The 13,792-nt window shown below is 44.6% G+C and overlaps 1 protein-coding gene across 1 annotated transcript in view; it reads right to left on the bottom strand.

The window, feature by feature from the left end:
* Positions 1-5,764: 5,764 nt before the first annotated feature.
* Ercc6l2 (ERCC excision repair 6 like 2) overlaps positions 5,765-13,792 on the bottom strand; it is a 202,456-nt gene continuing 194,428 nt past the window's right edge. Inside the window, exon 20 of the mRNA XM_031359706.1 lies at positions 5,765-5,783. Within this exon, the coding sequence (XP_031215566.1) occupies positions 5,777-5,783 (7 nt within the window). The 3' untranslated portion in view covers positions 5,765-5,776. The remainder of the gene's footprint in view (positions 5,784-13,792) is intronic.

The following is a 13,792-nucleotide window of genomic DNA, read 5'->3' as shown; positions in this document are numbered from 1 at the left end:
TTGGGTGTTTTCTCATAGTCCCAACTTGTGTTCTGAGACAGGGTCTCTAAATGAATCAGTCACTGACTGGCTAGATTTGATGGTTTTTTTACTTCAGTGATCTGGATTCTCTGTCTCCCTGCCCCACTATACTACGTTACAGTGGCAGGAAACTGAGGAATACATTTGGTGGTATTTATTTCTAATGTTTTTGTGTGTTCATGGAGAACAAATTACTTCAAACATTAGAACTGAAAATGCCACCGATAGCTTTTGGACTCACACTAGCCACTGTTTCAATCTGTTAGAACATTTTGTAAAATTCCACGATAAGGCAGTTCCAGAGAGTCTCCTAAGCTGGGAACTTTATCTTCAGATGGACAGGAGTGAAGAGAAAGACCTCCTCCCTGGGGGTTACGAACAGCACTTCTCTGCCATAATCTCTTGCTTAACACAGAGCTGAGGAGTGTGAACAACCCGGGAGGCCTGTGATTCCTCAATCACTGGGGCCTTCACCACGCTCTCACATAGCTGGGGCCTTCACCACGCTCTCACATAGCTGGAGACAACTGCTCTTCACTTTTCCTGACGAACTTTTAATTTCGTAAATATTTCTTCAATCAGATTCAGTTTCTGGGAAGAACTGCGGGCTCTTGGCAACGAAATAAAGACAAAGAACCCTGGGCTTCATTCATCTAACTTGCTGTCAAAGTGGTGGAAAAAAACTCACAAAAGTAGCACATTTAATAACCCCGTTAACCTCTCTCCATGCACATAACAATGCCATGCAAGTGAGAAGCTTTCCAGCAGCCTTTCTTCTTTTTATTTTCCTGGAAGGGTCTTTTTGTACCTGTCACTCAGATAAATCAAAGAACTTCTTTGATCTACTTTACTTCAGTAAATAATTTTGGGAACTTATTGCTTCAACTTTACCTTCTGTAGACTCAAGCCCTGTAAGGAATTGTCTTTTCAAAGAATTAAAATGTGAAGTAAGTCATCCAGAAGTTGCTGAGTGAGTGTGTATTATTATCCAGTGTCCTGTGTCTCTTTAGAATGTTCTCCTTTTTTTCCCCTTCATTTAAACAGTGTGTTAAATCTGGATCAGTTGCCATTTATTGCATATGACGATAAGTCATTAGGAGTCAGTTTAATACTATGTCCATTTAACAGAATAGTTCTAGGTTTTCCTCTAAGGCCTGTGACCTTAGCATAGGTTCTTGCTGCATGACAGTGCCAAGTGTGGGCTCTTTCTTGTGGAGCAGACCTTAAATCCAGTGAGAAAGTGGTTGGCTACTCCTGTAATGTTCATGCTAGGATTGTGTCAGTAGGCATATCTTACCAGCTTTAGTTAGTACTGTATCTTGTAGAATATACAGCTAGATAACATTGATGGTTACTTTCCTCCTCCAGTAGTGTGTAGAGCAGCTTCCATCACTATGAAAGCTAGCCTATAGGGATGAAGCTTCCAGGTAAATGCCACCATCAATTTCTCCATGTTCCAGGATTCAAGCATGTGGTTTCTTTAGCAGTAGACTCTCACTGTGAAGTTCTGGAGGGTAACCAAGAATAATGATAATAGCCCATAATGTTTCATAATCTATGGGGGCACATTGACTAACAGATCAAAAGAGAAATTCTGTTTCTGGTACTGAACGTTTCGTTAGTCTGTGACGTCTAGTAGGGGCATTGTTGTCCTATGTGGTGACTCATTCAAACTCCTGACAACACCCCCCCATACACACACACACACACATTCACACAGTAATCCAAATCACAGCTATGTAGTTATTACTAAGTAGACAGCCAATATAACCACTAAAGTTCATGTTTAATATTATCAATGCTTCTATCCAAAAGTAATTCTCGATGTGTGTAACACTTGTTGATTGCCGTTTTCTTCTGTATAGTTGACATTTCAATAAGAGACTTAAAAAAAAAAAAAGGAAATAACATTCAAGAGTTACTTAGTTAAAAGCTTGGCTTGATGTTAATGCTAATCACATCAATGTCCATGTTAAATGACTTTAGCTGGTTTTGTAGTTATTTCTAGTTATTGTTTCTGTATAAAATGGTTATGATTTATACATAAACTGGCTGGTAGAATTCAACATAATACTGGGTATTTTAGGCTATGCAGGTGAGAGCCTTTGTGTGGTCACCCTTCAATGATGCCATATGCAGAACAGGGCAAGCAAGTTGCTGTGTCCCACTAACTTTATTTTTATGAAATCGGACTTGGGCTACAATTGACCCACAGGTCACGGTTTGTGGACTCTTCAATAGGGAAAGATAATATCGCCATAATACAAAACTTCCCAAATTAATACCTAATATAAGAGCAATTCAAATAAAAATTGGAATATTTGAGTTTTATGCCTGTATGGGAAACCTTTGAAAGCAAGATAGAAACCTCACGAGTCTTGTGAGGAAAGTCTCCTCATTTGACTGCATATGAATTTAAGGGCTGGAGAGACGGCTCGGAGGTTAAGAGCACTTGCTACTACTCTTACAGAGGACTCAAGGTTGGTTCCTAGGACCCACATGGTGGCTCACAACCACCTGTCATGCCAGTTCCAGTGGACTTTGTGCCTCTTTGGTCTCTTTAGGATCCTGTACAAACACGTTGCACACACCCATAAGGTTTTTGTTGTTTCTGCTGTTTGTTGTTTTATTTTTTGTTATTTTGAGGCAGGGCTTCTTGGGGTAGCAGCACTGTAGACCAAGGTGGCCTCAAACTCAGAGATCTGCCTCTCCAGAGCTGGGATTAAAGGCGTGTGCTACCATCCCTAGCTACATAAGCTCCTTTAAAAAAATTTTTTTTTTTTAATTTTCTTTTCAAGCATTTTAACATCGGAAAAGATAGTACACAAACATTGACAAGAAGACAGGACAGAGAAAATATTTGAAACACATACGCTAGAAGACTAACATCACTGAGCTCGTGAAACTCCTCTAAATTATTGAGTAAAAGTGTAGGAGAATGGACAATTCCTTGAAGACAAAACAAACATGGATATCAAACACTTGAACATGACTAGCAGTTGGCAGGGTGTCAGCTATAGCAATAAAGACCTAATGGCTTGCTGACTAGCTCGTGGTAAAAGTGGTAAAAGTAAACTGATCGCATCTAATTCCAGGGAAGTGGCTTTGCTCCTGAGAGTGTGAGCTAACACAGGAGCAGAGAATCTGGTGCTGCTCATAAACAACAACAAGAGGCAAATTCGAAATGATGAGTTATCTATAAATTAAAGGGGAAGAGACATCAAAAGTTGTATCAAAAGTTATGAGGCACAGGCAAAGCTGTATTCTTAGGAAATTTATAGTCTTGATTTTTTTTTTTTGGTTTTTCGAGACAGGGTTTCTCTGTGTAGCCCTGGCTGTCCTGGAACTCGCTCTGTAGAACAGGCTGGCCTCGAACCTAGAAATCTGCCTATCTCTGCCTCCCAAGTGTTGGGATTAAAGGCGTGTGCCACCATTGTCTGGCTCTAGTCTTAATTTTTGTGTGTGTGTGTTTTGTAAGCTGGGTTTGGTGGTACATGCCTTTAATCCTGGCACTTGGGAGGTGGATCTTGGTGAAGTAGAGGCAAACCTGATCTACAGAGTGAGCTCCAGAATAGCCAGGGCTATACAGTGAAACCTTATCTCAAACAAACGAATGATGAATGAATGAATGAATGAATGAATGATGATGCTATAAGAAAGCTTGTATCTTCTGCCTGGAAACTTCACTGTTGCCGCTTGCTCGTGTGTTCCCGAGCTGTTAGTTGGTTCCAGCCCCTGTCAGGGAAGCTTCTTTTTTGCCATGGACAGCAGTCGGAGCTGAAATGAGACTCAAAGAACCAGAGGTGAGAGTGGGCTAGGGTGTGTGTGTGTGTGTGTGTGTGTGTGTGTGTGATGGGGGGAAATGGTTTCTCAAGGTCTCTCTCTTCTGTTGTTTTAAAAGTCATTCAGTGTCAGTTGGAAGTTTACGCTAGGAAAGGAGGTTTAGCTTGTGCATTTCCACATCAGAGCGGGGCAGCCTTTCTGTAAAGCCAGGCTGGAAGCTGCGGGGAGAGAACAGAGACAATGATTCTGTCTCATGTCGCGTCTGTCTCTTCAAAGATGAAGATGCTATCCCTTTCACCTAGCAACTACACACAGCCCAAAGGTGCCTGGGAATCAGCCCTGCTAAGTCACTTCTCAGGGTTGAATCAGTGTGTGACAAGATCCAGATCAAACAATCCCTGTGCGAATTGGTTGCAGCCAACTTAAAAGGAGATTCTGTCTGTGCCGGCACTTCTGGGTGTGGACACCTAGAAGCTGCCTTTGTCAGCACCTTTAGCAGGAAGGCACTTCTTCCCCTTCTACACTCTCCTCAGACCTCATTGAATCTGCGCTGTGCCTCCACACCCAGACCTGAGGTAAGGGTGTGCCAGGCTTTGCATAGAGTATTCTAATGTCATCTCTTATGACAATGTTTTACAGTAGTGTTCCGATGTGGTAGGGCTTCTGCGGGGAGGAGAGTCAGGCGAGCCTTTGACTTAGCTGCTCAGTGGTCCAAGGCCCCCCTTCTGTCTCTCAGACAGGCCCAGTTCAGCTGTCTGCTATCCCTTCCAGATCGGGCTTCCTCCTCTAAGAGACTGGATAAGCCCCACTCCAGAAGGAGACCAAAGAGAGTTCTGGCTATCATATATATATATATATATATATATATATATATATATATATATATATATATATTGCCCTGAGTTTTTTGGGGAAATATCCACCGTGGGAGCACCAGAAAGCCAACTCCAGAGTAACACGGGGCTCAGTTCACAGTGTGGCTTCCTTCCCTCCCGGATGTGGTCCCCAGCAGGCTTGTGAGGCCTGTTGATTTAGAGCCCATCAGAAATCCAAAACCTGTAAACACAGGGACAGCAGTGAGTAGAGGGACGTGAGAAACTGGAAAATGAACAGCCAATGCAGGGAGGGAAAGGCCAGACCCGCTGGACTGTGAGAGGGGTTCAATCCTGCTCTCAAACCATATGGCATCCTGAATATGAGCCGGGAACAGGCTGGGAGGTACTTGGCGCCTGACCATGGAAACATAAACGCAAGGCATTTTGTTTCCTTGTGTGTGCTTTTTTCCTTTTAAATATTTACTTTTTGCATTTTGCCAGGACAGAGTTTCCATCCCATATGCAGAACAGGCTGTTTTTGCAAATGGGGGGCAGGGGTAGGAAAGAGGCAGCTTGACTGCAAGGACTTGTAATAGGATTCTATCATATCCAAGGGCTGTTTCGCCTTCTTCCCAGGGCAGTGCTGAGCAGAGGCCTGCTGCATGCCTAGTGTTTGGGTCTGGTGGGTTCTGGAATAAAGGGTGAGTGTTATTGCTCCCCATTCACACTCTTTCTCCCTTCCCCAGAGCCCACTCCACACCCACAGAGCATTCATGGAGAAAGCTGACAAGCTGGTGGAACATACATAGGCATTCCATGGGTAGTCTCCTACCCTCCAAAGCCCCTACAAAGACTGAGGCCATGGATTGTGAGGGAACCATATGGGGCCGGGGGTCAGGGGAGGAGGAAGAGAGAGAGAGAGAGAGAGAGAGAGAGAGAGAGAGAGAGAGAGAGAGACACAGAGAGACAGAGAGACAGAGACAGAAAGAGACATACAGAGAGACAGAAAGAGACACAGGGAGAGACAGACAGAGACACACAGAGAGAGTCTCTCTCACTTGGAGGCTGCAGATGAGTCATTGATCACAACATTTCCATGCCACTGAAGAGGAAGGAGGTATGGGAGAAAGGTGGCCAGGAGGTTGGGTGGCAGAGGACTAGCAGCTAAAAGAAAGAATAGGGTTCTGGTTAATTCCCAAATGAAACAGAAATGTACCATATAAAAATAAATAAGTTAGCCCTGGGCCATGAGCCATGTTTGAACCAAAATAATATAAGCAATCAAAGGCTCACTGTCTCTGGTTCTCTCAGGCTTCCAAACATGAAGTTCTGTCATGGAGGAAGGCAGTGGTTGCACAATGCTGACCATGTGTGGTTGGAAGGCAGGCTCAGAGCTGGCAAAAACAGATGTTCTGAACTATAACTGTTCAATTCTGGCATTTCCCCCTCCATTGGTTATGAGGGATGAGGGCTGAAAAAAGCATCCTAATAATCACAGGTCATCTCTGAACCCTTCTATTTGCTCAGTATGCCTCCAAAAGCTATATCCACTCTAGAGGGGAATGTATATGTGACCGTCTAGACAGACACCTGGTCTCAGTCTCAGACTGATTCTTCTAGGTTGGAGTCAAGCCCTAGAGTATCCCTGACAGGTTTCTAGGAGATGTTGATGCCAGTATGTGGACCACACCTATGTCGTGTGGTTCTCATGTGCCTACCTAGCATTCTTGTTAACACTACTTAACTGGAATGGCTGGATTCTAGAGTTTTAGTGTGTGTGTGTGTGTGTGTGTGTGTGTGTGTGTGTCTATGTGCACACATGAGGAGGAATGCACATATATAGAACATATGCATGTGGAGACTAGAGATTGATGCTGGTGTTCTCTCTTATTACCCCCTCCCTTAGTTTTTGGGTCACAGTCTCTCACTGTTTCAGGTAGACTGGCTGTGGTAATCTGCTTGTCTCCATCTTCCCAGGCACTGGGATGATAGATGCATGATTTGATCATAGCCTCACCAGGTTTGTGTGTCAATGTGAGGGATCCAAACTCAGGTCCTCGTGTTTGTGCTTTAGTTTATCTACTGTCTTAATCAGGGTTACTACTGCTGTGATGAAACACCATGAGCAAAAGCAACACAGGGAGGAAAGGGTTTATATGGTCTGGCCCCTCTTCCATGAGTCACTAATTAAAACAATGCCCTGTAGGTTTGCCTATAGCCTGATCTTAAGGAGATATTTTCTCAATTGAGAATCCTTCCCCTCTCATGACTCTAGTTTGTGTCAAGTTGATGTTAAACGAGCTGGTACACCTATGTAGCTATTCTCCCAGTTGCTAGAGTGGCTGGATTCTGAGGCCAGGTTCCCACCAAATCACAGTGCCAGGCACATATCAAATCAGCTTTGACTTCAGAATCTTTCCTGGCACCGTCCTCTTGGCTGGAACTGGCACACAGTGAACCTTGTCATCTTTGAGTTGGTGGGGCCAAACCCCCTAGATTTGATCATAGATGGGCAGGGAGACCTGGCTGTGGATTTTCTCTCTCTGAGTTTCTCCCCTGTTATGAGAAGGCTAGATGAGGATAGTAGTTCCATGTGGAACAAGCCTTAGAAGCATCATATTAGTCTGCTTGGCTTGCCATAACAAAACGCCATGGCCTGAGTGCTTAAACAAAAATAATTTAGTTCCCACAGTTCTAGAAATTGGGAGGTCCAAGGCCAAGGTGCTGGTCAGCGTTCTTCTTGGTGAGAGCCCTCTCCGTGGCTTGCAGATATCTGGCTTCTCACTGTACTAGTCTGGAGACTGAAGTCCCAGCCCAACCAGACCACAGGTCTAGTCATGTGTCTAGTGCCTTTACATGGAAATGCGCTAATCCCATCATGGAGTCTCCTCCTTGTGACCTACCTCCAAGTGTTACCATCACCACACACTGGGTTAGGGTTCATCACATATATACATACCCATTGGCTTTTTTTTTTTTTTTTGGCTTTGCTTTGCTTTTCAAGGGTTTCTCAGTTTCTCTGTGTAGCCCTGGCTGTCCTGGAACTGGCTATGTAGAGAAGGCTAGCCTGAAACTCAGAGATCTGCCTGCCTCTGCCTCCTGAGAGCTGGGATTAAACACCCTGGTTATTTGGCTTTTGAAACGCAGACGTCTAGGGTCTTCCTTCAGAGAATCTGATTGGTTCTGCACAGGATTGAGTAGTTCTGTTTTTTGAATCGGTGGGGGAGGAGACATAAGTTCACTGATGACAGGGCTCCCGTTACTGCTCAGTAAGGGACCGCTTGTGCCTCCAGATTGAAAGGCCTCTGCCTGTCTCTGTGGAAGCACTCAGCCTACCTCTTTCTGTAACAGCTTCTTCTGGACCCAAAGCCCAAGGAGGGGCTTGGGCTTTATTAGCATGCATGCCCAAAACCCAGCAACAAGAGCCAGGCTCACAGTAGGCACATCATCAATGCTTATTGAGGGCCTTGCCTGAGACCCCTTTTAATTTTCAAAGGTCTTTGAAATGTTCAGAATCATCTTTAGGGAGCTCGAGAAGGATCCATGTGACATGATTTAGAGGAGAGCCGCCCAGCTGCTCTGTTTTCACTGTCCAGCAGGCTTCAACAACAGCAGGGACATTTACATTTCCCTCGTCTCTCTGAGCAGCAGAAAGCAAAACAGTTTGCGCTGTGACCAGAAAACGAATATAAACAAGAACAAAGAGCAGAGGCGGCCTTTGAGCACTCCAGCCAGCTGCTTCCTCCATCCTCCCGCTGCAGAGCCAGTGAAGGGAGGGAGACAGTCCGAATTCTTTACACAACCCAGAGGAAGTGAGACACCTTCTTCCCTTTCAGTCCTGGGGAAGAGTAAGGAAGTCAGGAAGGGAAGGTACTGTGGGAGAGTTGTGTTAAGTATGGGGCTACAAAGAAGGCACACAAAGTATTAGGGGGAGCAAGGAGGGAAAATCCCTAGACAAGTCATGAGATGTCGCTAGTTACCTGTCAGCAGCTGAAACAGAAAGCAGAGACAGACTCAAACTCTTGCAAGGATGGGAAAAGCCAGTTTCTTCTCACAGGTTTCTAGCACAGGGTGCTCCAGGCTTGCGGAGCTTTCCATTGATAATTTTTTGACTTTATGAATGCACAAGATGAAGCTGTATTCAGTAGAACCATGCCTTGATTTTTAATTAATTAATTAAAAAAAAAAGACAAGTCTTATGTAGTGCAGGCTAAGCTCGATCGAGCTCACCACTCAAGGATAACATTGACCTTCTGAATCTCCCACCTTCACCTCCTGAGTTCTAGAGTCGACATAGACTGTTCTATGAAGTTCCTTGGATCAAACACTGAGTTTCTTGCATACTAGGGAAGCGCTCTATCAACTCGAGCTACACATCCAACCCTGACTTCGTTTAGTTAGAGGTAGCACCTCATTTTGTAGCCCTGGCTGGCCCTTAACTCGATATGTAGACCAGGCTGGACCAAGTCACAGAGAGATACCTGCCCCTGCCTTCCAAGTGCTGGGATGAAAGGCAGGTGCGACCACACTTGCTGTGACCCTGACTTTTGACTTCTCCATGAGCTAGCAGCATGTGAGCCATCCTGCTGCAAGCTTCCAGCCAGGCACTGGAAGACAGAGGGAAATAGCCTGTGGTGCGCTGTGGTGCACTGTGGTGCGCTGCGGTGCGCTGCGGTGCGCTGCGGTGCTGCTCGGTCAGGTGACCTCTGTTGCGTTTAGCATCCTCTCTGTTGAGCTCACTGCACACAGTATCTGGGAGGAGACTGTTGTTTCTGTATCCTCCCCTTTTCTTACTAGCTAACCTAAAGGGTGCCAAGCAGTTTCTCAAGAGTCCTGTGGTTTTGGCTTGCATTTCTGTAATGATTTTTGTATTGAAAATATATTGTCCTTTCTTGCCTTTGTCAGCCATTTGTGAATATTAAGTTTGAAGGAATGTCTGTTCAAGCCCTTTGTGTATGAAGTTCCCTCTGAAAGTTAAGCCTAGAATTACTATCTAATCCAGGAATGTAGGAAGATGTTAGTTCATCACCTACAGCCAACACAAAAGGACGGATAAGGTGGCATTGAGCTTAGAATCTCAGACCTGAAGAGGCAGAGACCATCAGATTCCAGGGGAACCTGGGCTGGCCAGCCTAGCCTAAGACTAGTGAGAGAGCTTTTCTTAAAATAAGTTCCAGAGGAATCATACCTAAGGTTGTTTTCTGGCCTCCATAGTTACATATATGTATCTATATCCCCCTACATAAATGCCTGTATGCACACACCATGAACATACTAATTATTTAATTGGTAGATAGATAAAAATGACTATTGAACAAAGTTTCTGAATGATGGAGACACTCAAAATTCACGTCCCTGAGAGCTTCCCACTCTAAGAGCGGTCGCAGCAGGGTGAAGCAGAAGATTCGTGCTTCATGACGTCAGAGACATTAAGAATGAAAGTGTCATCAGTGGGTCATAAACAGGAGTGTTAGTCCTTATGAACTATATATACAGTCTGCATCTTTCAGAGCAGCAAAATCACACCCAGGAAGTCAGACATTGATTTAAGACCTGCAGACAACTCGGAGCTGGGATTAGAACCCAGACCCAAGTTCCTACTTCTTTGTTCTCTTAAGACAACCATATTGGAATGATTTTATTGGAGGACATATTGCACATAGAAGCGATAGGAACCAGTTATGCCTTTCCACCTGTGGTGGAAGCACACGAATTCATGGTAAAAATAACCTCAAACATTCAAGTGAGCAGCTCTGTGGATGTAAATATTTTCACATAGGATGAACAGAGATGTAGATGACTGCGGTATGGGATAAATAGAGGCCACCCAAGGAGAGCAAGCAAAGGCTATTTATTCTAAGTTTGCTACAGCGAGGGAGTAGGCCACCAGGGCTTGCATTTGGCAGCTACTCAAAGGCCAGCAGAGAAGTGGAGAAAGTTTACAGTGGAAATGGGGGAGGTTCCAGGTGCTCTCTGAGTACAGGCTGCTGGTGATGGGTTGGGAGGCTGCCTGGCTTTCTCTCACTGCTCCTAAGCTGGAAGTGAGGACAAAAGTGAGGAAACTTGTCAGTAATTCAAAGCCAGCTGATTTGGGACCAGTTGTTACAGAGGGTGTTACTGGAGACAGAGTCTGACTTCCTGCAGGTCTGGCTTTCTGGGGTGGCTTCTGTAGGCCATGGACAGGCATCCTGAGCCAGTTGCTGCAGACTGGATCCAGCCTCTGTGCTTATACCTAAGAAAAATGTGTCTACGTGTCTCTTTCACTGGCTGCTTACAAGTCCCAAGGCCCGGACAGGAAGGAAGTCTGTGCCTGGGTTCCCATCTTCTGCCACAAATCCCCTACCCATGTGCAGTATTTCCACAGCCTTCCTTAAGCCCCTCACTCTTCCCTCAATGTTCTGTTTCTTTTTTAAGAGTCAGTTTAGGAAAAGCCTTTCTAGTTTCTTCCTCAGACTCTCAGGCCAAGTGTTTGTGGAGATCTTTTGTTTTCTTGATAGTGTTTATTCCCAGGTATTTTATTTATTTTTGTGGCTACTGTGAATGGCATTTCCACACCCCCTCCCCAGTTTCTTTTTCATTGTGTTTGAAAATAGTGTATAAAAAGGCTACTGATATGAGTGTTAATTTTTATCTCACTTTGTTGAAAGTGTTTATCAGCTCTGAAAGTTTGCTGACGGAGTCACGAGGGTCTTATGACAGTCTCCTGTCATCTCCAAACAGGAACATTTGGCTTCTTGCCTGCTTTTATCAGCTTTGTATTGGTTCTGGAACAGTCTCTAGCTGTTCCAGCTAAGACTTCAGCACATGGAATACGAGTGGAGCCAGTATTCACTCTTGTCCTGTTCCTGACCTTAGTGGAAACACTTTGACTTTTTCTCTATCTAGCTTGATATCAGCTGTAGGTTTCTTGTATATAGTCTTTGATGTATTGAGGTGCGCTCTTTCTGTCCCACGTCTCTCTATGACTCTTTTTTTTTTTTTTGCAGGGTTTCTCTATATAGCCCTGGCTGTCCTGGAACTCACTCTGTAGACCAGGCTGGTATCGAACTCAGAAATCCACCTGCCTCTGCCTCCCAAGTGCTGGGATTAAAGGAGTGTGCCACCACCGCCCAGCAGTGTGCCACCACTGCCCAACTCTATGACTTTTATAATGAAGAGGTGTGCTTGGTTTGACCCTCTCTGCTGCCATTCAGCCCTTATTGAACCATGTCTGCCATAGTCAGGCTGGCATCCTCACTGTGCTGAGTGCCCTGTCCTTCCCAGGGTGCCCCCGTTTTATTCCTTTGATCCCACTCAGCTACCTGTTTCAGCACAGAGCCTGTCTCACAAAGGATTCTTTTCCTCACAGCTACACATGTGAGGCCAGAGGCCAAAGCTGGGTGTCTTCCTCAATTAATCACCTTAATTTTTGACAAGGCGTCTCTCACTGAACCTGGAGCTTGCTAGTTTGGCTAAGACATCTAGGCTGTCTCCAGTGAGAACGGGAGACAGAAACTCCTTAGGGAGTTTTAAGGTAGAGGAGGACCCTGCACATGAACATGTTTGGTTTTTTTGTTTTTATTTTTGTTTGTGTTTGTTTGTTTGTTTTGTTTTGTCAGAAATGTTATTGCCTGGTCGGCAGTTCTGTTCTCACTGAAGGCCAGAGATGCCAGAAGTGTTTACACGAAAATGCCTTTGGTTCTGCTCTAGCCAGAGGCCGGGGATGCTGGAAGGAATCTTGATTTCCTGTTATGGATCTTCTAAATGAGCACCTTTGCTTGGAACACACAAGGACAGGATTGGAACCAAGTGGGGACACCTGGACCGTGGTTGGGCCAAATGGACTAATCAGCTTACTGCCTCCCCCAGCCTGACATCAGTTTTTGCTATCAGTCTTTTAAAAGCCTGTAACCTGGCAGCTGGATGCCCCTTTGAGAGACACTCTGCCTTTTTCTCCCATGCTCTCATCAGTCTTTGTCCATAAATTTTATTATTTGAATTCAGGAGAAAAAAAAACTGGAGGCCTTCAATTCAAGTGAAGTTTTGTTGACAGTGAGGGTCTAGCACCCCAACACATGTATGTGTATGAGTGTATGTGCATATAGAGACTACGGGTTGACCTTAGGCACAGTCCATGTTGATTTTTGAGACCAGGGAGACCTAGAGACAGATGCTCTGGCCTTTACATCCTCCGTGCTGGGATGCAGGTACATGCAAATATATGGGTTTGTTTTTTTTTTTTAACCCATGACAAGCACTCATGAAATATACTATCTTTCCACACATGACACACACGATTCTTCAGGAGGAAAGAACTCTTCAAGCTTGGGCTTATTTTCCCAAGTTTGCTTGACCTCTTACCCAATGTACCACGGCAAAGGGGGCTGGGAAATGGTCTCGCGGGCTGAAACAACAAGCCTTTTTCCTACAGGGCAAAGAATGATTTCCTATGTTTAGAAGAGATTATAACCATGCTATTTTCCTTTCCTCTCCTCTTTTTTCCAGCTTCCTCCTTAGGCATAAAGGAGGCCAGCTCAATTGCAAGTCTCTCTTTCCGCTGGATGGAAGTCCATCTCTTGGAAAGGGACCCTGCTTCGAGGAACACATAAAACTAAGCAGTAAAAGGCAGAACAGCATACAACCCATGCATGCCACCCACAGTCACCTCTGGCTGGCAGGACCCTTTTCAGTCTGGGTCCATCTGCACTGTGATAAGAGCAAAGTGATGTCAACCTAATTAGCCAGGCTAATGTCTGGCTTCCTGGAGAGAGCTTTTGTGAAATAATTGGCTGCCTTGGGGTTAAAATGCAGTAATTACAGGTTATTTTTTTTTAAGCTGAATGATATAAACAGCTATTGAATTCTTCAAGCTCCTGAGCCAATCATGGGACAGGCTTCTCTTTGTGTCCCAGAACTGCAGTGGGTATTTTGACAGGTGATTTCAATATCATGTAGCTATTTATTTATTCTGGTTTGGGGACATAAACACAAACTTCTTGGGCTACAATTTTACACATTCTCCAACAAAGTGAGTGCCAGGGAAAAGAGTTGCTTCAAACAGCAAGAAGGTCATCGGATATTTTGGGCTAAGACAGAAATTCCATCAAGTTTTAAAACCAACAAAATGGATTGATCCACGCAGGCTAACTTCCTTTTTTTCCAAGTTGTTTGTTTCTCTGTTAAAAAAAAAAAAA

This window comes from Mastomys coucha, unplaced genomic scaffold (genome assembly GCF_008632895.1).
Source record: "Mastomys coucha isolate ucsf_1 unplaced genomic scaffold, UCSF_Mcou_1 pScaffold7, whole genome shotgun sequence".
NCBI lineage: Eukaryota > Metazoa > Chordata > Mammalia > Rodentia > Muridae > Mastomys > Mastomys coucha.
Note: the sequence above shows the minus strand (reverse complement) of the source record. Positions and strands in the feature narration are given on the sequence as shown.